At 43.4% G+C, this 21,041-nt stretch overlaps 8 protein-coding genes across 13 annotated transcripts in view; 3 read left to right on the forward strand and 5 right to left on the reverse strand.

The window, feature by feature from the left end:
- LOC117566879 (receptor-type guanylate cyclase Gyc76C-like) overlaps positions 1-1,990 on the reverse strand; it is a 46,924-nt gene extending 44,934 nt beyond the window's left edge. Inside the window, exon 1 of one of the 2 annotated variants that reach the window (XM_052005385.1) lies at positions 1,731-1,990. The gene's annotated coding sequence lies outside the window, so the exon portion shown is untranslated. Of the gene's footprint in view, positions 1-1,712 lie in introns of both variants that reach the window. The other variant, XM_034246489.2, reaches the window with a different exon arrangement.
- Positions 1,991-2,107: 117 nt separating this feature from the next.
- On the reverse strand, positions 2,108-3,329 carry LOC117568392 (uncharacterized). Its single transcript, XM_034249004.2, has 2 exons — positions 3,062-3,329; positions 2,108-3,010 (listed from the first exon to the last, which is right to left on the reverse strand). The coding sequence occupies exons 1-2, from the start codon at positions 3,186-3,188 to the stop codon at positions 2,250-2,252; spliced, it is 888 nt and encodes a 295-aa protein (XP_034104895.1). The 5' UTR covers positions 3,189-3,329; the 3' UTR covers positions 2,108-2,249.
- A 32-nt stretch (positions 3,330-3,361) lies between these two features.
- Positions 3,362-4,364, forward strand: LOC117568393 (protein PBDC1). The gene is made up of 3 exons (XM_034249006.2): positions 3,362-3,493; positions 3,553-3,660; positions 3,729-4,364. Exons 1-3 carry the CDS (start codon positions 3,482-3,484, stop codon positions 4,101-4,103), a joined length of 495 nt encoding a protein of 164 aa, XP_034104897.1. The 5' UTR covers positions 3,362-3,481; the 3' UTR covers positions 4,104-4,364.
- LOC117568391 (nuclear hormone receptor HR78) lies at positions 3,912-7,797 on the reverse strand. Of its 2 annotated transcripts, none has more exons than XM_034249003.2 (4): positions 7,379-7,797; positions 6,933-7,280; positions 5,993-6,334; positions 3,912-5,933 (listed from the first exon to the last, which is right to left on the reverse strand). In XM_034249003.2, the coding sequence occupies exons 1-4, from the start codon at positions 7,410-7,412 to the stop codon at positions 4,714-4,716; spliced, it is 1,944 nt and encodes a 647-aa protein (XP_034104894.1). In that variant the 5' UTR covers positions 7,413-7,797; the 3' UTR covers positions 3,912-4,713. The 2 variants fall into 2 exon arrangements, with proteins under 2 accessions (XP_034104894.1, XP_034104893.1); XM_034249002.2 differs by having other exon boundaries at positions 6,927-7,280.
- A 380-nt stretch (positions 7,798-8,177) lies between these two features.
- LOC117570484 (Golgi apparatus protein 1) lies at positions 8,178-17,195 on the reverse strand. 2 transcript variants are annotated; one of them, XM_034252168.2, is made up of 6 exons: positions 16,066-17,195; positions 14,794-16,003; positions 14,330-14,727; positions 13,851-14,219; positions 8,812-9,181; positions 8,178-8,751 (listed from the first exon to the last, which is right to left on the reverse strand). In XM_034252168.2, exons 1-6 carry the CDS (start codon positions 16,834-16,836, stop codon positions 8,474-8,476), a joined length of 3,396 nt encoding a protein of 1,131 aa, XP_034108059.1. In that variant the 5' UTR covers positions 16,837-17,195; the 3' UTR covers positions 8,178-8,473. The 2 variants fall into 2 exon arrangements, with proteins under 2 accessions (XP_034108059.1, XP_034108061.1); XM_034252170.2 differs by having other exon boundaries at positions 8,179-8,751; positions 14,342-14,727.
- Positions 9,777-13,129, forward strand: LOC117570485 (glutactin). The gene is made up of 5 exons (XM_034252171.2): positions 9,777-10,153; positions 10,269-10,412; positions 11,674-12,322; positions 12,379-12,569; positions 12,634-13,129. Exons 1-5 carry the CDS (start codon positions 9,890-9,892, stop codon positions 13,081-13,083), a joined length of 1,698 nt encoding a protein of 565 aa, XP_034108062.1. The 5' UTR covers positions 9,777-9,889; the 3' UTR covers positions 13,084-13,129.
- An 88-nt stretch (positions 17,196-17,283) lies between the features above and the next one.
- Positions 17,284-19,903, forward strand: LOC117570486 (presenilin homolog). Of its 3 annotated transcripts, none has more exons than XM_034252173.2 (8): positions 17,284-17,407; positions 17,506-17,750; positions 17,816-18,066; positions 18,161-18,591; positions 18,650-18,748; positions 18,803-19,066; positions 19,279-19,443; positions 19,503-19,903. In XM_034252173.2, the coding sequence occupies exons 2-8, from the start codon at positions 17,589-17,591 to the stop codon at positions 19,769-19,771; spliced, it is 1,641 nt and encodes a 546-aa protein (XP_034108064.1). In that variant the 5' UTR covers positions 17,284-17,407; positions 17,506-17,588; the 3' UTR covers positions 19,772-19,903. The 3 variants fall into 3 exon arrangements, with proteins under 3 accessions (XP_034108064.1, XP_051861366.1, XP_051861367.1); XM_052005406.1 differs by having other exon boundaries at positions 18,803-19,024; XM_052005407.1 differs by having other exon boundaries at positions 18,803-18,970.
- Positions 19,852-20,995, reverse strand: LOC117570490 (39S ribosomal protein L15, mitochondrial). Its single transcript, XM_034252181.2, has 3 exons — positions 20,916-20,995; positions 20,749-20,853; positions 19,852-20,671 (listed from the first exon to the last, which is right to left on the reverse strand). The coding sequence occupies exons 2-3, from the start codon at positions 20,851-20,853 to the stop codon at positions 19,913-19,915; spliced, it is 864 nt and encodes a 287-aa protein (XP_034108072.1). The 5' UTR covers positions 20,916-20,995; the 3' UTR covers positions 19,852-19,912.
- Positions 20,996-21,041: the final 46 nt, after the last annotated feature.

Consider the following 21,041-nt stretch of genomic DNA (forward strand, 5'->3'; position numbering starts at 1 on the left):
GCCTCTCTATCTACCGCTCTCACTCTTTACCTATCTCTCTCGCTCTCTCAATTTACTAATGCCTGCGTGTGAGTGTGGGTGTGTAGCAGAAAAACCAGAAAACAAATAAATAGTACAACGAAACTAGACGCGGTTACTGCTGCTGCTACTGTTGTTGTTGTTGTTGGTGTGGCTTAGTTAATGCTAATCAGCGAAGTCAACGACAACGCGTGAGATATCAGTGCCTACTAAGTGATTGTATGCATGTGTGAGTATGTGTAAATGAGCGTGTATGCGTGTCTTTGGGCGAAACAAGCGAAAAGCGAAGCTCAAATGAACGCTCTGCTCTTTCGCTGAGTTTGCTGTTGTTGTTGTTGTTGTTACTGGCGTTGTATGTCGTCTGCGCTGTGCTATCAACGCTTGATAAGAAATGCGTTAATCTTTATTATGCGCGACGTAAGCAGCGCAGTTAAGCTGCATACGCACACCCATGCATGGCCTCGTATGTGTATAAATATTATATATAATACTATATAGATATGGTTACTTCCTGCACAGATTTTAAACACTCTCACTAATATTCAAAAACCGTACATTTACATTTCTTCATAGCAACTATAAAATAAAGCTTTATTTGAAGACGCAAAAGGCTTTTCAATTTCCGTCAAGAATTTGCAATAGGTAAAGCGAAGAAAGAAATGCAAAGCAAATGTGATTTATGCGCATAAAACAAAACATAAACAACAATAGCAAGAAGCAGCAATTGAAGCAGCAGCAACAACAACTTGTTGATGATTCAACTGCACACACTCGGTGACAACAACAAGAAAAACACAAAAAGTGTCAGGCAGCATAACACACAGACACGCACACACTTATAATAGCATATAGAAATGGGGAACTGCAGCGCCAGCAAATTCCTGGGCAGAGGACGGCCACAGCTGATTTGTCTGCCAACACACAAAAATAGGCACTAACACGAACAACGAAATGCCGCAAGAATTACTCACACACATTAAAGATAAAGTGAGAGAGCAGAGCCAAAGTGCGAGAGTAGCATAAGCTCTCACTGATTTTATGCTCTTGTTCTCTCTCTTTCTCTCACCGATAGTGAGAGTGATCTGTTGCTGCTTTATCAGCGGTGGTCGGCTATTTTTAGACAAGCGCAAGCCCAAATGCCAGCCAAGAAACCCAAAAATATCAAGTACAATTTTAAATGTGCCAAAATATATCATAAACTTGCGCCTTTTCCCCATTTCCTTTGCCAAACAATTAACAAACAGCATTTACTTGAAAATGCAATCGAATGCAACAGTTTGCGGTATGGCAACGCTGTGTCGCGCTGACATAGAAGAAGAGCGGGAGAGAAAGATGCACAACTGTTGTTATTGCTGGTGTTCTGAGTGATTATGCCGCAGGTTTCTTGCATATGCAGGCATGTGTGTGAGTGCATGGGAGTGTGTCCATGAGTGCGTCTGTGTGGGAGTGATAATGCACAAATACAAAGCTAACAATGCAACTGGCCGCAGTCGACGAGATAAAACTGAGCTAAGCTGCTGAGTCCACACACACACACACAGGTACATTCATAACAATAAGAAGATGCACACAAATCACATTTAGTTATCAAACGCGATGGCAATGACGGAATGCAAATGAAAAAACGCAAAAGGCACAATGGGAAACAGAAACAGCAGGCCAAACACAAAAACTGTAAATGCAAAACTACATACGTATTTCTTAGAACGAACCACTTGCTTCCGATATGTTTCTATTTATTAACACAAACGTATATTGCATTTTTTTTGCATTCGCGATCGCACACTAATACATATGCACATTAGTTAGATTTCGCCGATGGCTGCGCATTTAGTTAAATTAAACAATAGCTAACGATAGCATCGATGGGAATTTTTCTTTTTAATTTGCTAAACGCAATTTATTAAGTTTTTTATTTCTATTGTGCATTTGAAATTTTGTTAAGCAAACTAAAGCGATAATCCCGGCGCACGAAGCACACGCGACGGCGACAGAAAGAAGAAGTAAACTAAACTGGCGGTTATATTAAACGTGACCACAAGCTGAATTTCAAAATATACGAGTTCTAGCAAGAAATATACCAGATTCGTAATTTTAAACTTGGTTACACTTTAATAGTGGTGGGACACTGCGCATAACAATTATTGTAAGGCGCAAATGCTTGAATTTAAGTTTTCTTCAACAATATTGTCTTTATCTTTTTACTGTATTTTAGTTTTTTATTTGTGATTTTACATTATAATATTATGAACGCTTGTTAGCATAGGTATCTCATTAGGTCCTTTTAAGTAGTTACCCCACACTTGCCGAAACTCGCTATTTCTGGGCAGTTCGTTGAGGCGGAATCTATTAATATTCAGATTCTGCTGTGATAAGCGCACCGGTCCATTGAAGTTAATGTGAATATGACTGTGCGTAACATAGACATTTTGCGACATTGACGCGGAGTCAGAATGCAACACAGAAATTCGACTAGATTTGAATTCGGCAGGTTGTTTCCACATTATCACACCGGAATTATCATCACAATTGTGGATACTACTATCGGTGGACATGAAAGACTCATCGGAATCCTTCAAACTGGTGGTGGAAGGATTGGAATCATCTAGAGCGTCGTCATTGTTATGACCGTTTCTTTTGCCAATACGAAGTTCCTGAAGCAGCTCCTGACATCGCGCCTGCAAATCATCCAATTGTTCTCTTAACTCCAAATTATGCTGCAAATATTGAGAGGACAACTTCTCATTCTTCTCAGCCTCTGTCTTAATCTGTTTTGCGATGTTTGGAAACGATTCCTCAACTGAAAGATTTGCAGACTCCTTCTCCAGGAAGTTTGTACTGTCCATCTCAAGATACTTTAATAGCTTGGAGAAGGCAACCGTGGCTGCCAGGATTAATCCATAGCTCACCACCAAGTCACATGCTCGCGATATGATAGTCGGTTTTGAATTTATTGGACAATATTGCGGTCTATCGGCAAAACGTGAACGCTCTGAAAACATAATTAGTATCCATTTTCAAAAGAAATCTTTTAGACAATTACCTGTATAGATTTCGACATTATAATCATCAGATTTCACCTGTTCTTCAATGATGTGCAAATAACACATAATCGTCCAGGATATAAATGCTAAGGCGCTTAAAAACGGAAAACTTATGTTTTGAAACATTCTATTTTCGCATAAAATTTATTGAGAGTATATTTCACATGTGCGATTACTTAAAAGAAAAAATAATTAAATAAATTGAATCTCTTTTTTTGTATGGAAATGGAACGAAACGACAGTATTGAATTTAAAAAGCCATAACGATATTTGTGTGCTTATCGAGAAAACAACATAAGTCGCTTGTCGATTGCTCGCCTACTTGTCGGTACATGAACAATCGATAGCACCTGTCGCCGATTATTGTGAATGGCATCACAGAAACGTGCTGGACCTGTTTGTATAAACACACTTTCAAGATGGAATTAATGGTATTTTATTGCGTTTAAAGTTTGTTAACAAATAACGAAACAATACTTAATATCTGTAGCATGGCGCATCGATGCTCTCCCGGCCCGCGGATGAGTTCGGCAACGATTCCATGGTCGAGGAAATGTGGGCGGCAAAAGCGCTTGAACATGCGGAGGTGCACTTCAATGTAAGCAAAATAAATTATTTAAAATGCATTGAGAACACTTTAAATTAATAGATTTTCCTAATCTTTAGTTGCTGACCAGTGTGCATCCCTCGCAGCTGCGTTTGACGCCCTACGATGATCAAATCTATGCCACATTTCGTCAAGATTTTCCTGATTTGCAAGTTGGCCGGCTTAGCGATGATGTGCTTAAATCCGCCAGCGAAAAGCTCAAATGGCGTCAATTTGCTGAAAAATTTAACAAGATGGAAGACTACTCATACGGCACATTAATGCGAGCGGATGCCAGCAAGGAATTCTCACCTGACAACTCGATATTTGTGTTTCGTGTCCAATTTTTGGCCATTGAAATAGCGCGCAATCGCGAAGGCGCCAACGATGAGATCCACAACGCGAACAGACCCGTCAAAAAACAGCCACAGAGCGAAGCTGCACCAGCGCAATGATGCAGCAGCATTTTATAATTATATTAGTTTAGTTTATCAACACGCACTTGTTGCACTTTATGTGTAAAATTGCAACGAAAGCTGCTGGCGCAGCCAACACAACTTAACGAAGCTTTTAGGCGTTGCCAACTTCACAATGAAGAAGCCTTAGCCGCGTTGTCAACTTCACAGCATTTAAATTGAGTGACAAAATGAAAGAATTATGTTTGAAATTTCATAATGCAATAAAATAATTTATAAAATACGACTTTGGAACTATAATCAAGAATTGTTTTCAATATGCGTTTAACAAACATGCAAAATCTAGGGCTCATTTGAAACTTGCAGCTCCGCTCATTTTAAAAGTAGCTTCCCTCACCAAACTCAGCTTAACGAAACTTTCATTCATTGCAAATAGACGAAACCTTGACGGCGTTGCCACACTGATTGAAAACACATTTCAAATGTTTTAAAATTCATAATGCAATTTGTATAATATGTAATATGTATATAGAGTTTTTATATGAATTATCAACTAAGTATTGTCCGCAATATGCGCAGCTTGGCCCCGCCCTTCGCCTTCGAATGCTGCCCAATCAGTCTTGCTTTTTTTTTAGTGCCATCTTCCGTCTTACAGTCCGTTGCTGTTGCACATCATCAGAATGAAGGGAATCATTGAATCAATTTGCATTTGCCCCACAAGATTGGCAAAGAACAGCTCTTCAGTTAGCTCCGACTCCAAGCCGCTCAACGGCAACAGACTAGCAAACAAACCATTTGCACGCTCCTCTCCTCCACTCTGGCGTCGTAAAGTGGCCAACGCATAAAGCTGAACACGCTTCACATAGGCACGCAGTGAGCGCTCTCGACGATTCGGCTGCAGCAGCAGCGGATTGAAGAGCAACACGAGACGCAAAAGGCCAAACTCCAAGTCGGTCACGTCCTGCGACTGTAACTCCTGCACAAAATCGTGAATGGTGCGCGTAATCTGCGCCAGCTTCGCAATCTTTTGTGGTTCAATCTTATCGATATCCGCCACCTGACGCACACTATGCACCAGCTGGCCAATGATGGTCGAGACGGCCAATTGGCGTTGGCATTGAGCCAATGCCACTGCCAGCAATGCTGGCCAAGAGCCGCGAAGCAGTTTCATCTGTGTGTGAGCATCGAGTAGCTCAAAGGCGGGCACTTTCCTTAAGGTGTGTACAGTCAAGAAGATGATCCTGGCCCCCGTCTCGCACACATAGTGCATATTCAGATAAGAGTGCACCAAAGTAGGAGGTTGCACATGGAAGGCGCATTGTGCCTCCGATGGAAACAGTTCCTGCTCAAAGATGGCTTCGTTGGCCACAAAATCCCCACGATTGCAATAGTCGAAGTCCAGATCCATGTGCTCCACTAGATCAGCATCCACATCCTCTGTGCCGCTGTCCTCGGCATCCGATTCGCATTCGGGTTTAATGCTCAGCCCAGCTGCTGTGTTCTGACTGCTCTGGCTGCGATCCAGCTGCTGTTGTATAGGTTGCAACAATTGCAGCGCCTTGTCAATCGCTCGCTTATCCAGCGTGCTCTGAATCAATCCCACAGTGGCGGGTGTAGGTAATGTGCTGGTGGCATCAACGTTTGCTGCTGCTGCGGCGGCTGCAGCCGCATTGAAATTCAAGTGCTGTGAGTTATTATTGCTGGCACTGTTGGCCAACAGTTGCAGGCAAAGTGTGCTGCTATTGTCCATGGAATCATCGTCATCCTCGTCGAGTTCCGGCTTGGCCAACTCGGGTGAATAGCAGTGACTGGGAGCATTGCTGCTGGCAGCTTGTTGCTGCTGCTGTTGCTGTTGTTGTGAAGCGAGCACTGAAAAAAAAACAGATTATGAAAGTTGAACTTTTCTTCATTCAGTTGGCTGCACTTACTCAGCGTCTGTGTGAGCTCGGCAAAGTTCAGGCCCATTGGGAATAGATTCTCGTTAAGACCAAAGGGCGTCGAGTTGGCTGTGCTTGACACGGGGGGCGTGGCCGCATGCTGAAATAGCGCAGCGCTCGCTGCAGCAGCTGCCACAGATGATGCATGTTGTTGTTGCTGCTGCTGTTGTTGTTGCTTTACTCGCACTTGTTGGTAACTGGATTTGTTGGCCACGGAACCGCTAGAGCTGCCACCTGTTGCACTGGAGCCAGAGGCAGAGATGCCACCACTGCTGGAACTGGAAGCGAGGCCATCTTTGCGATCCACAATCGGTTTTCGTTCGTGCTGCACGGCTGCAGATTGAGAATGGATAGAGAAAGCAATTAGCAAGCGTTGCAACTTCAGCAAAGTAATTGATGCATTAATGTGTGAGTGTGTGTGTGTGTGTAGGTAAGCGCTTATGGTCGTGTGTGTGGGTGCATGTATGAATTAGTAGTCAGTGGGGTGATGAGCATAACTGCAATCGGGTGGCAACCTTGGCGCAGCTTGCAAGCCAAGCAGCCCAACTGCAGACATGCATCCAATTGGAACAGATTGATAAGTATGTATGAGAGTGGCTAAAGTTGTGTTTGCATGAACTTGCGCGTGTGCGTGTTAACACGCTACATGCATGAATTAGTATTCGGGTAATGACACTTGTTAGCTGCAGCATAGTTTGCAGCAATGTGGCAACCTTGGCCCAACTTGTAATCTAATCAGAGCAATTACAAGCAGACGCCTGCCAATTGGAGCACTCAACTAGCACTTGTCTCGCTCCAACTAACAAGTGTCTTATACCACAAACCAGTGTGACTTTAGCATGTATGTGTGTGCGTATGTGTGAGTGGGATGCGTGCAGTTTTGTTGGTTGTTGTTTTTTGAGACGACGACTTAAACGAAAATTACAATCACTTCGCATGCCGCTGGCCAAACACTTTTGCAGCCGACAGAATTGACACCTGTTGCGATGGTGTTTGGTCACCTCACAGTTCATGGCCCCGCGACATTGATAGCCCAGCTGCTTGCGTATCGAGCGCTTGAAGAATCCCTTGCAGCCCTCACAGCTAATGGCACCATAGTGGCGACCCGACGCCCGATCTCCGCACACTAGACACAATTCTACGGACGAGAGGGAGGCGGCAGCGGCCGCTGAACTTGCTGCATTTCCGGCTGCCACTGCGGCCGCCACAGCTGCTGCAGTGCTGTTGTTATTGCTGCTACTGCTGCCGCTTGAGTGATTCAGGCCCAATGCTCGGGGTTCTACAACAGCAAATAAGAACAAAGAAATTGAAGTTAATCCACCGAACCACATTTGGTATTAGGCCCAACAAGTTTTTCAAACAAAAAATGTGCCTCACCTTCGGTTTTAATGCCGCTGCTGGTGCCCATCATGAAGTCCAAGTGGAAACTGCACGCCAAAGCAAGCTGTTGCTTCTCTTTGCTTTGTGTTCGCCGTTGTCGTCGTGTGCTTTGCTTTTCTTATTAGAACTTGTTTTGCGTTTACCGCGGCGTGTGTGTGAGTGTCTGCTCTCTATATGTGTGCGTGTGTGTTGCGTGTGCGTACGTGTGCTGCTCTTATGAGAAGCTTGAGCTAAAAACGCCTTATGAATGTTTTAAAAACATTCTTTTCTTCATCATATAACAACACTAGTTATGCTAACTTTACACTTTCACCTTTAACTATGTCTATTTTAAAATATACAAAGCCATTTAAAATGAGCTTTTTTTTGAGCAGCAGCAAAAAGTTTCAGCCTTTTTTTTCGTTAAATGCGCTGCAACTGAATGAATGTTAGAGATGGAAGCGATTCGATTTTAAATATTTCGCAGTAATCGGAACTGTCCGAACGTCTTTTTAATATCAGATTCCAAATAAATATTTATCTGCCCGTCTTATTTGACTTCTATAAATGTCGTTTATATTGTTCTTACTTGAATTCTATTGGAATATATTTATCACATTGCCAAAAGGTCAATACACCGTTAACGGTCACACTAAATTGCATCGCCGCGATAGCATAGCGATGCGCACATTTATTATCGCTGCGGCGATTCTTATCGATAATATATTCCCCAATAGCTTCCGGGCGCTCATTTTAAATGATTTTTTTCAGTTATAAAAATACAATTTATTTTACAATAGAAATCAATACATACACAATTCAATTAAATCATACAAATTTCTTAGTTACTTAAGTGTTTTCTGTGAAATTAATTACACTTTCGCTTTTTGGTCTTACAATCGATTAAGCCACAAATTGCTTTTAAAAATTGCTGATTGCAGTGAAAAATGGGATCCACAAATATGGAAAACATCAAGCGTACGAAAAACGGGAGATGTAAGTAGGGGGAAGGGTGGGAGGAAGCGCAAACATTCAACCTACGTATGTCTCAACTACTACAGATCAGCTAATTTGTTTTACATTAATATCATCTACAGTCTGTGTTACGTTTTTTTATTTATTCTTTAAGCCCATTGCACGTTTGGTGGCGCGTCCAAGGAAGATGCCAGTCAGAAAGACCAAGCCCGTGGCGCTCATTAATATCACAAGGAAGAACTTTCGTGCCGGCGATGTGACCACCTGTTGCACCAGCTGCTGCATATCCTCTGGCGGCTGGGCGAGCGCATCATCCGCATTGCGAAACATTTCGATGCGTCGCTTCAACTTCTCGCGGCAATCCAACTCCAGCGAGTTGGGTGTCTCACGCAACAACGTGCGCAGACAATTTAATTCTAAAGGGAATTAAAATTTGTCAATTAGATATTGCAATCACCTAAATCCATTCAACTTACTTCGGCCATTGCCGCTGGAGATCTTGGCACAGTAACGCAATAAATCCACAGTGCAAGCCGATTCCAGTATGGGATCAACCTGTATGTCGGCTTTGTCCTCGGCTATCAGTGTCGCCACCTCAAGCTGGCACTCGCGATTGATCAGTTGCTTCTTGAGAAATGCTGTCTTCAGGCATTCCTCCACCTGGCCATGCTCGTCACCCTCCGAGGGCGCCTGACACAGCTGCTGTATTTCGGATTTGCAGAAATGCTGCAGCACCGGGTTCAGTTTGTAATTCAAGGCTTGTTCCTGCAGTATTTTGATCATTTCCTGCGAACAGGTCTCGTCGAGTTTCGATTGCCGGAACTTTTCCTTAAGACATTTGATGACCTGAGATACAAATTGACATTGATTTAGTAAAAACAAATTAACTTTTAAGCAAATTCGATTTTTTTAATAGTATATTTTATTTTGTGTATTCGATAGACTCATATTAACTAGATTGGCGAAGAGTGAGATGATAATTTACTATTCATTTAATTTGGAATATTAACAACAAAAATTAATGGTCAGATTTTCAATGTTAACCATTTCAACTCTAACCAGTAAGAAAACTACAGTTGAGTGTGCTCGACTGTGGTATTCAATTTAAAATATACCGAATTTTTATACCGCAAAGTTCTAAAAAAAATATACCATATTTTAAAAATAAATTAAATAAATCAAATTATATTTGATATATTTCGACAAAGTATTCTAGTTTGCATTCATAAATTAAAGAGAATATTATGCTCTCTTTAATTTTATAAATTTAGTTTAAACATTTTTTTACGTGTTCGATTTCCATTCGTCTCATAATTCATATTTGCTATCAAGAGATTACTTGGCATGGGAGATTCTATTATTGAATTAGATTATTAATACGTGAAATGCTTGACGGAGTTTTCTAATTTTCATCATTCTCCTATGCGACCGACGTGCCTCTCAAGAGCGCGTCATAGACGCGTTCGTAGCGATAAGAAAGCCGTGGTAAACGATCACAATTAACGATTGTGTTCTGGTTGTCTGGGCTCTGTCGGATCTCGCCAGTTCCATTCGATGCGTCGTGGGGTCGTATACGTGATGTTAACGTTTTGCGGCATTTTGTGCGCTTTACTAGCAGCCTGGCTGATCATCCATGCCGATGCCTCCTTTGTGGACGAACCTGTGCCCATATTCCAGAGGACAGCAACTGTGGAACTTGCTGACAAACAAGGCGCTGTTCGTGGAAATTATGGAAAAACTGCTTGGACTAATCAAAGTATTCTACAATTCAGAGGCATTCCCTATGCTGAGGCACCAGTTGAATCGCTGCGTTTCAAAGTGAGTTTGAATCTTGTCATGCTGAGTACAATTTCGAAATGAATTCGCATTCTCATAAACCATCCGCTTTATGACGCCGCAATTAAAATGACTTTTGTACCCCGCCAAATAAAAGGCACCTGTTGAGCGTTTGCCCTGGACGGGCACACACGACGCTTTGGACTTTGGACAGCGCTGTCCGGTGATAACCAATTTGGATGCGCAGCTATCGGATGAACAACTGGAGGATTGTCTCAACTTGTGCGTCTACACAAAAAATGTGAGTATTTTTGGGAGTATTTTTAGCAGTTTTCAATTGCAATCTAACTTTATCTTTACGAGTTTTGGCACAAATCTTTTACAGCTGTGATTTGACTCAGTTACAGCCTAACATATGAGTTAATTATTCACAGCAATTAAAAATGTTCAACTTGGGAACTAACTTGACGCCTAATAAGTCACTATCAGGTCTTATTGTGTGTAAATCTAATTGAATAATAATCGTCGATTACCAATTAACTTAGAAGGGTATGCTATGTGAGTGGCAACGGACAGTTTTAATAAATCAAAAGAAAAACTTTTAAATGAAAATCTAAAAGCTATTCAAGATTAGTTGTTCACTACATTTAATGATTATCTATGACTTGACTCTAGTGCCGCGTATTTCACAGTCGTCTACTCTCGCATCTTAGTTGCTTAATCATTATTTCAGATCAGCTAATGTTTTTGCAAATTCAGCAAAATTTCCATTTAGATGGGGGTATTATTATGTCAGATTTCAATCAGACAGGAACAAACCTCTCTTACTGGGTTATTGACATTGCAGAAGATGTAAATTAAAACAACGTGTAAAAACACTAATGCTGATTAAGTTATCAAATCAGAGAGAGTATAAGTGCTTAGTAATTAACTGATGGTGACTAATAAATACGATGACTTGATTTAAGTTGATCGATAACTTATCAATATTACTGATTATCTTGAACATTTCATTCTACTGAATTATAGTTTCTTTATTCATTAATGTAATATTATTTTAATTGAGTACAAGGTATTCTACTGTCGAGCACACTCAATTTTGTATTGAAACCTGATGTTTATCAGCTTAACTGATTCATTTATGATCTTCCATAGTAGTAACCGTTATTATTGTGTACAAACAGTTAAGATTAATTGAGCTACCTTTTGAAAATACCCTTTATTGTAGTGAAATAAAGCATGCTAGACTGCACCACAAATTTATTATTTCTTTATTCTTTATCAGCGTCAATAGCCGAAACGATATCTGTATGAACAACTAGATCTTAAAGACTATAATGGATATAGATATAATTTTCGAGAGCTCTTGTTATGTTTGCACGCACTTCAAGCTTATTTGAATATACCAATTATAGACAATGGTATATTTTTAATAATATGGTATATTTTAAAATTAATACCGCACTGATTATCTTTTATTCAAAATGGGTAGCGGGTAACTCATATTCGATAACACTCGACTGTAGCTTTCTTTCTTGTTCTCTTTTTTCTTTCATCTCTAGTTGACTGCTCGTCAGCCTGTTATGTTCTATGTCTATGGCGGAGGCTACTACAACGGCTCCTCGCAGGATCATCCACCCAATTACCTGCTTGAGAAGGATGTGGTGCTCGTTGTACCCCATTATCGCGTTGGCGCCTTGGGCTGGCTGACAACACTGAGCGAGGATTTGCCAGGAAATGCACCAATTGGCGATATTCTACTAGCTTTGAATTGGGTGCAGAAACACATATCGAAATTCGGTGGCGACCCTAGTCAGGTGACAATCTTTGGTCAGAGTGCAGGAGCTGGAGTGACCAGCGCTCTGCTGTTGAGTCCACGCAGCAGTGATCAGCAATTTCAACGTGCGATTGTGCAGTCGGGTTCGATCTTCGCCTCTTGGGCGATTACCAAAGAACCAGCGGAGCAAGCTCGTCGGATTTGTGAGCAATTGGGTTGTGAGCAGTGCGACAAGCGCAAAAAACTGTTGAGCTGTGTCCAAAATGCCTCCGTCAAGGAGCTTCTGCTGGCCACGCAAGAGGAGAGCTTTTCCCCAGTTGTGGGTGATTTGCAGGGCATTTTGCCACAGCAACCACAGCAGGTACTCGACAACTATCAGGGAGTGCCTCTAATGACGGGCTTCACCCAACACGATGGCTCCTTTGTGCTGGCTTGTAAGTAGGCTAAAACATGCTTAAGAGCTGCAGTTAATCAGCCTTCTCTTTTCTAGCTTATTACGACATTGTGGCAAGTAAAATGTCGAATGTGAGCGCGTTGAGTGTGCGGCAATTTACGCAGGCTTTGATGGATCTAACGAAAGATGCCACTGGATTAGCGGATCAGTTGCTCTATCGCCTGCTCTTCACGCCAGAGCTGCTTAACAGTCATGACCATAATGAAGCATTGCCCGCATACTTTGATGTAAGTCAGGGATATTAAATGTAATCATATTAGTCAAATCTAATATGATTTCCCTATTTCTTAGCTTACTTCGACGGTCTATATGAAGTCGCCCGTCATCAACTTAGCCAGCAAACTGCTCACCAAGCAACCTTCTTCACCCGTCTATGTCTATAGCTTTGAGTACGAAGGCGAGCACACTCGCTTTGGCTATGAATTTGGCAATGAACAATATCCATTCAACGGTGGCGTTCATCATTCCAACGATAATCTTTATTTATTCGCCACGCATCCGCTGCAGGGCAACGATACGTTAATGGCACAGCGCATGGTCGACATTTGGACCTCGTTTGCCATTACTGGCGTGCCGAATGGTCTTGCTCCTCTTTCCACACCAAGTGGTCCCTACAATCGCTTGGGATTGAAGGTTAATGTGGCTGAGGATCTGCTAGAGACGCTTACGACCACCATTGATGATCCGGACAACAAACGTTTCAGCCGAAAAGTAAGCTTTAAGACAATTGATTTTCTTTAACCTGCTATATCTTATTATATATTTGTAAATAATTGTATATATATTTTTTTGTGTAATAATAAATAACCTTGCATTAATTGTTGCAATGTAAGTAAAATAAAGTTTAGTCCTTGTTAATAAATTAACGAATGGAGCAGTCATATGCAGTCAAAGTTCTTGTTGATAAATCTATTGCAATACTTTATAAATATGTGCAACAGGTGTGACTTCAAATTTCATACTATTCTAATATTTCAAGAGTCAAGTATTGCATTACATTTGCAATAAATATTTATAACTCTTCAGAAACAAAAAAAAAGATAATAAATTATTTGATAATCAAAAAGTAATTTCTAGATTTAGTCGCAAATTTCGTAAGAAGTTTCACTGGATTTATAGATAATGTTGCTAACTTAGTCACCTTTTAAGAGCTGTTGTTAGCAAAGAGATTTTGATCTATAATTATTTCCCCTTCTAAGAAATCTGATGTTAATAACGAGAATATATTACACTACTCAAGCAGCTTAACTATACACTACGTTGGCAAAAAGTAAGGATTGAAGTTAAATTTAAACGTCGCTGGCCTAACATTTCAGGCTAGTTCTTTTTTTCTTGAGCAGTTAGGACTGTTAATGACATCTAAGGGAAATTTCATGTTAATGTTAATATCAATAATATTTTTACGCTTGTGTTTACTTAACGATCAAGAGTGCATTTTTTGATTTTTAGAATGTCTGATTCAATTGAACAGAAAAGTGCCATCAAATTATTGAAAAGTAAGCACTCACCTTGCCGTTGAGCTCCTCGTTGGGTTGTGCGGAGGCCACAATATTCGAGCAGTAGCGATCAATGTTCTTGCCACAAGCACTCTGCAGCGAGGGATTGAAACGATAGTCCGTATTTTGTTCGATCATGCGATTGACAACCACCAGATGACAGCGTTGATCAAATGACTTGTCGTCTTTGTATTTCTTGAGGCAGTCCAATATCTTGACCGATTCCGTATCGGGACAAAATTTGTAGACCATATCCTTGCAGGTGCTGAGCAGCGTATAATCGGTGCCACTGTCGCCCAACTCGGATTTCTTGATCATGAAGACAACATGATGACACGCCTTGCCCAATCGCGGCGTCTGCTGTATGAGGCACTCCAAAGCCTGCAAAATAAATGCAATTAATCGATGGTTCACAGGTTTAATGGGAAGTGTTAGTTGTTGTGAGATTTTAGCGTGTTAATTGGGGGATTCAAATGAGCTGGATGACTTGCATTTTTATTCACCTGACCAGGACCCGTTTGGTCGGCACAAAACTTCTGCAGTTCACTTTGACAAGCATTCGCCAGCTTGGGATCCAGCGAGATGCTCTCACGCTGTTGATAGAGCTGCGCCTTCACCTGTTGCCGACACTCGCGCGGAATCTGATGACGCTGACCACGGATGGTGTCGTTGCGCATCACCTCGCTGAGGCAGGCGACGACCTCGTTCTTGGTGGCACTTGCTGTGCAATGACGCGTCACATAGCGGCGACAAGCCTCCTTAAACTTGGTGGTGAAATGATAGTTTTTCAACGAGATGATTTGGAAGTGCTCGATGGCAGCGCGACAGCCGAGATTCTTGCGCAGATCGGGATCGTTCTTGTGCGCAATGAGACAGTCCATCATGTTGCCTGAAGGGGAGAGAGAAAGAGAGAGAGGAGTTAGCACAGCCCGGCTATAAAAAACCTACAACTAACCATTATCGTTGCCCGAACTGAGCACATCCGAACAGTGCTGATGCATAGGCTCCGAGCACACAGCCATAATGACCGGATTGAGCTCCACGTTAGCTGCCTCCTCCTCGGTGTATTTGGTCACAACTTCTTTGCATTCCGGTTGCAGTTTCTCCAGTCTATTCTGCAGACATTCCATTTCGGATCCCTTCTTGGTGTTCTCACCACAATACAGCGACAAATCGGATAAGCAATAATCCTCCACCTCGGGTATCAGATCCACGGAAATGGCGCGCTGACGCATCACACGCTTCACCTCGCGGAAGCACTCGTTGTGCAGCTTCTGATTCTTGTCCTCGCTGTAAGCCATGCGATGCAAACAGGGCAGTATTAAGGGACCACGTTCCGGATCCATTTGCACATCCTGTACATCATCCCATTGCCGCTTGGCGCGACAATACTTGATGGCATCGTCGCGACAGTGCTTGTAGAGCTGCGGATCCAGCTTGAAATCGCGTGCCACAAAGTACTCGATGATGAGCAAGGCCTGTTCGCATTCTGGTCGCATCACCGGCGTGCCAATGCGTTCCATGAGGCAACTCATGACACGAGCTTCACCTCCCTCCACATCCTTGCAGGCCACATCGACTACAGGTTTGCAGGCACGTCTCAGCACCGGATCCACACGCCAATCCTCGCCAGCATCGCTTACCTTGATGAGCGTTTCCAAGCCGCGTTGACACTGCGATGTCACACGATGCTGCGCACGTCGGGCACGCACATGCTCCATCAGACAGTGAATGATCTCGCCGCCGGTTCCCGTGAAGCCGTTTACGAGTTGCGCCTTGTGCTGCTCCGCACAGAATTTGGGTATGTCGTCGGCACAATCGTTGAGCAGTTCCGGTGATAGCTGATAGTCGGTCATGAGCATGCGACGATGATCGCTCAACTCCACAAGACATTCGGGGGCCAGCTTCGTTCCGTTCTTCGAAACCGTCTCCAGGCACAGCAATATCTGGGCGAGACGCACCTGTTTGTCCTCGGAGACACCGCGACGACAATGATGCTGCTTGATGTCGTCCTTGCACGCCTTGGCCAGGCCATGGGACACACGATAATCGCGTCCCATTTGCTGATCGCGCAGCGTTATCTGTGTGGCGCATTGTGTGCGCAGTGATGGATCGTTCTTGTGCCGCACAAGACACTTGTAGCCGCCCGGTGTGCCAGCGCGTTCCTACAAAACCAAATTGGATAACACTGCTGATAAGATTATGCCACTATTTTATCGTTAATTACCTGCGGACAGAGCGCGCTCAGGTCATCGGCACACACACGAAACAACTCCAACATGCCACGTTGCAGCTCAATGGCATTGATGGCAACCTTGCAGTTGGCCTCAATGGGCTGCGCTTGGGCCATTAGGCACTGGACAGTGCCCAGTTGGGAGAGAAGTGCCGGCAAGTGTTCAACATTCATGCGCCCGCATTTCTGTTGCTCCACCAAGGCACCACAAGCGGTGTAGAACTCCCCAATGTTGGCGTAATCGCTGCCCAGCGAAGCGTGTGCACGTCGCAGTTGCTGCTGGCAGGTGTTGCTCTGCGGCAGCTGTTGACGCTGATCCTCCAGGCAGCCCCACAGATCCACCGAGTTGAAGCAACTCTGCAGTTTGTTCTGCTCGGCATTGCAATAGTTGGGCAACAGCGTGTGCTCCACCCAAGTGGGCAGTTGCAGTTGACGTTGCTGCAGCCACAAGGCATGCTGGCAGGCATCGGGCAGTGCTTCCAGTTGACTCGAGCTGAAGCTTAAGGCACACTCCAACATGGACAGATTATCGCTGGACGCTTGATGCGTGCAAAACTTGCGCAAGTCGGCGCAGTCGGGCAGATCAATGATGCTATGCTGGGCGGCTGCATCGTTGCCCGCTTTGTTGTCCACGTCAATGGAGGCGCGACGTATGCGAACGTTGGCAAATTTGGCAACAGTGGAGTCAACGTTGTTGTTGTTGTTGTCGTCGCCGGCTGCCGCCAACGAGAGCCACAAAAACAGCAACAAGAAATCGCATTTCATTTTATTGCCACAGTGTACATTTAAACGTTGCAGCACTGAACACAAAATAGTTACGTGTATATAATTTAATAATATATGTATATTTAATATCAATTCTTTACAGTTTAAGTTGTAGATTTTTTGAGTGCAACAAAAGTATAGACAAAAGACCGGGTAAAAAATGCAGTGCTTAGTTTCCTATATTATTATCATCTTATTGTGCAACACACACTGTTTGAGTGTTTTTTTTTTCAGCAAATACGTATATTATTTCACAGCATTGAACATTTAACACGCGTCGTTTGTGCAATAAGAATTAACAAACGCATTATAATTTATATCATCACTTCACGACTTTGTACAACAGCTGCGCAACAAGAACTACTTTACATATTTATCGATTGCTTTAAGCAGCGCGCGTTTCTATCGAGATAGTCAACTGCAGGCCTATCGATAGCTGTTTATCTGTTGCAATGTGCAGTCAGCCCATCTCTAACTGACTATGAGTCGTTCGTGTACCGCAACAAAAGAAAGTTAGCAATTTTTTGGGCTGGAACGCGAATATAAATTTATTTATTTTTCTTCGACAATTGTACGTAGTGCAAGTTAAATGCATTTCTCATCATTCAATTGCTACATCATCATAAACAACATCAATACTCACGGTCTACATATTGCGAACTTTTAAAGTTACTTCATCAACAACAACTACGGCATCGAAGTGGTCATCATCAAACGCTGAGGAGGCGGCGGCTAACGAACGCACACCGCTCATGGACGCCCACGTCAGTGCCTCGACATCGTCACCGGCGACGGTGGCAGTAGCAGGCGAAGATGAGAACCTGAGCGGCGAGGCCGAGCGTTTGGAACGTCCTCCAAGGCGGCAGAAGCAACAACGGAATAACTATGGCTCCAATGCAGATTCACCAGATGGCGTAAGTACTTAAATCACTTTTGATTGTCTAGACTTGCAATTAACTAATTTGTGCACGCTTCTCAGGCTGTTCTTACAGTGCCGAGCGTCGTCATACGTGACTCAACCGCACGACCTTCAAGACTGTCTGGGGGAGGAGTTGGTGGTGGTGGAGATGGAGCACCTGGGCCATCACAACAGGAAATTGAAGAGGAGCAGGGCTTGAAATATGGTGCCCAACACGTTATTAAATTATTTGTGCCCGTTTCGCTTTGCATGCTGGTCGTTGTGGCTACCATTAACTCAATAAGCTTCTACAACAGCACGGATGTCTATCTGTGAGTGCACAACTAACTAAAGACCAGCACTCTGCATCGTTTAACATTCATATATAGTATTAGCTTAACTAATTAATTCTTCTATTCCGCCCAGCCTCTATACGCCTTTCCATGAGCTGTCGCCGGAGCCGAGCGTTAAGTTATGGAATGCGTTGGCCAACTCATTGATCCTCATGAGCGTCGTTGTGCTGATGACCATACTGCTTATTGTACTGTACAAGAAACGCTGCTATCGTGTCATCCATGGCTGGCTTATACTCTCGTCCTTTATGTTATTGTTCATCTTTACGTACTTATATCTGGAGGAGCTGCTGCGTGCCTATAACATTCCAATGGACTATCCCACGGCAGTGCTGATCATGTGGAACTTTGGTGTCGCCGGCATGATGGCCATCCACTGGCAAGCACCACTGCGTTTGCAGCAAGGCTATCTGATATTTGTAGCCGCTCTGATGGCCTTGGTGTTCATCAAGTATCTGCCGGAATGGACGGCTTGGGCTGTGTTAGCAGCCATCTCAATTTGGGGTATGATATTAACTTACAGGCATCGGTACTATTTGTAATTAATTATTCTTCAAAACAGATCTTATTGCTGTGCTGTCGCCGCGTGGTCCGTTGCGAATTTTGGTGGAAACCGCCCAAGAGCGCAATGAGCAAATCTTTCCCGCTTTGATTTATTCGTGTAAGTGGAGTTTTTTGTCGAAGAGAAACCTTGTTTAAGTTTCTTTTGTTGCAGCCACGGTTCTTTACACCTACATGGGCACACATTATACGCCAGAGCAGCCACTGCCAACAACGACATCTTCGCCATCCTCCAGCAACTCAACGACAACAACGCGCGCCACACAAAACTCGCTTGCCTCACCGGATCCAGGAGCAGGTGCAAGCAGCAGCTCACGTTCAGGTAATTCGCGGCACGGCCAGCGACAGCAGGAGAATAATCAGGCGGCAGCTGAAGGTATGCCACTTGTGAGCTTTAAAAACAATTTGCACGGAAACGGTACATATGCATTTAATTTACCTTTATGATTTAATCTGTTCCTTCACTTTGTAACCGCTTCTCTTTTGAGCCTATTGTATTTGAGTGTATTATATTTTTATTGTTATTGTTGTGACTGCTGTTTCTAAGGTGTAAGACGCTGCTAGACTCTGTTCCATATAGAATCCAAAGTGTACAAAAGTTTAATTTACTTTTTTTAAATTTGCTTATAGCTGAGGCGGCTGGCTTCACACAGGAATGGTCGGCAAATCTGAGCGATCGTGTTGCACGTCGTCAAATCGAGGTGCAGACTACACAGAGCGGCAATGGACGTCGCTCGAATGAGTATCGCACGGTCACAACGCCTAATCAGCCGCAGATGGAGGCGCAGGAGGAACGTAAGTAACTGGAACAGAAATTACCATACAATATTTAACTCCTTTAACATTTGTTGCAGGTGGCATTAAGCTGGGACTGGGCGATTTCATTTTCTATTCTGTACTTGTGGGGAAGGCCTCCAGCTATGGCGACTGGACGACAACAATTGCCTGCTTTGTGGCCATCCTTATTGGCCTTTGCCTGACGTTGCTGCTCTTGGCCATTTGGCGCAAGGCTTTGCCCGCTCTGCCAATCTCAATTACTTTTGGCCTGATATTCTGTTTTGCCACCAGCGCTGTGGTGAAACCATTTATGGAGAAACTGTCTGCCAAACAGGTGTTTATATAATAATGACGGTGGAATTTAACACACACTAATCCGTGTCCTAGTATTCTGTGTAATCATAGTCTAAAACAAAAACCAACAAATCCTTTTACAATACATTTCTTTATTTAACAAAGCGTAATAACAAACAGAAAAGGCATTTGTTTATGTTTTCTTTAGCTTAACTATTGTCTTGTCCACCAAGTTAACAAGCCAGCCGGGCTCTAAGCCTAAGAACAATTGTCTCGCATCCTTGGCAGCCGTGAGCATCTCGTAGTCGGCATCGTCCTCAATGCGCGGCAATTCGTAACCGTATTTTTGTGCCAACACCAAACGCTCCTTGCTAATCTCCTCGGGATTGGCAAGATAGCCGCGGTTCTTAGCATCCGTATAGTACTCCACGGCATCCTGTGGCGGCAGCATGCGCTGAGGAATTGGCACTCCCTTCTCGAACCATTTCTTGGGATTAGCCAAAATCTGCAGGCTGCGTGGATCGTAGTATGCGGTGCGAATGACTCCACCATTGCGCTCTACAGCTGCAATGACTGCCTCGCTCGCATGCTGAACTTCAATGTTAATCTTGGCCTTGAAATTGTCCAGTCCCTCATCCGTCAGCTGGAAGCCATACTGCAGCTCAGCTGGCTTCAGTGACAACAGACCCGAGTTGCACAGCGTGGCGATGTCAACCGGCTGACTGACATCAATGCGATTGGTGTCGACGAGCACCTGCAGTTGCAGCAGCGAGATCGGAGGATACTCCCGCTTCATGTGGTGTCCCTTGTAGTAGGGTTCGTAAGGAAAGCGCATGTAGAATGCCTGATTGCCCGTTTCGTAACCCAGACGCATGAAATTCTGTCGTTGCCCGGAGCCCTTGTTGCCCGCACCATGTTTATCGCCACCGTGTTGCGCACGTCCGCGTTTGTCCTAAAAATTAAATTGAAATTTTAATTCAGAGTCCACAGCATGTTATTCAACCGGCTATTGATGGGGGAGAAACATACGTTCTGTTTAGAATTGGGATTGGGACGCAGATTGCCAATTTGTACTCGCGGCAAGGTGCGCAGTAGCTTCAAGGCCTTGTCTGAGCTCTCACGCAAATGTGCCATCTGTAGTTTTATTGATTAAATAGCAATTAATATAAAATAATTTTACACGAGAAACAATATACTTTTGTCCAACCGTTTGTCAACACTAGTCACAAGTGCTGTGTTTTTAATATCGTACCGACTTTTTCAAAACAGAACGATATCGATATTTTCAAGCAATAGTTCCGCTATTATTAACTTATCGAGTA

The sequence above is a fragment of the Drosophila albomicans genome, chromosome 3 (genome assembly GCF_009650485.2).
Source record: "Drosophila albomicans strain 15112-1751.03 chromosome 3, ASM965048v2, whole genome shotgun sequence".
Lineage (NCBI taxonomy): Eukaryota > Metazoa > Arthropoda > Insecta > Diptera > Drosophilidae > Drosophila > Drosophila albomicans.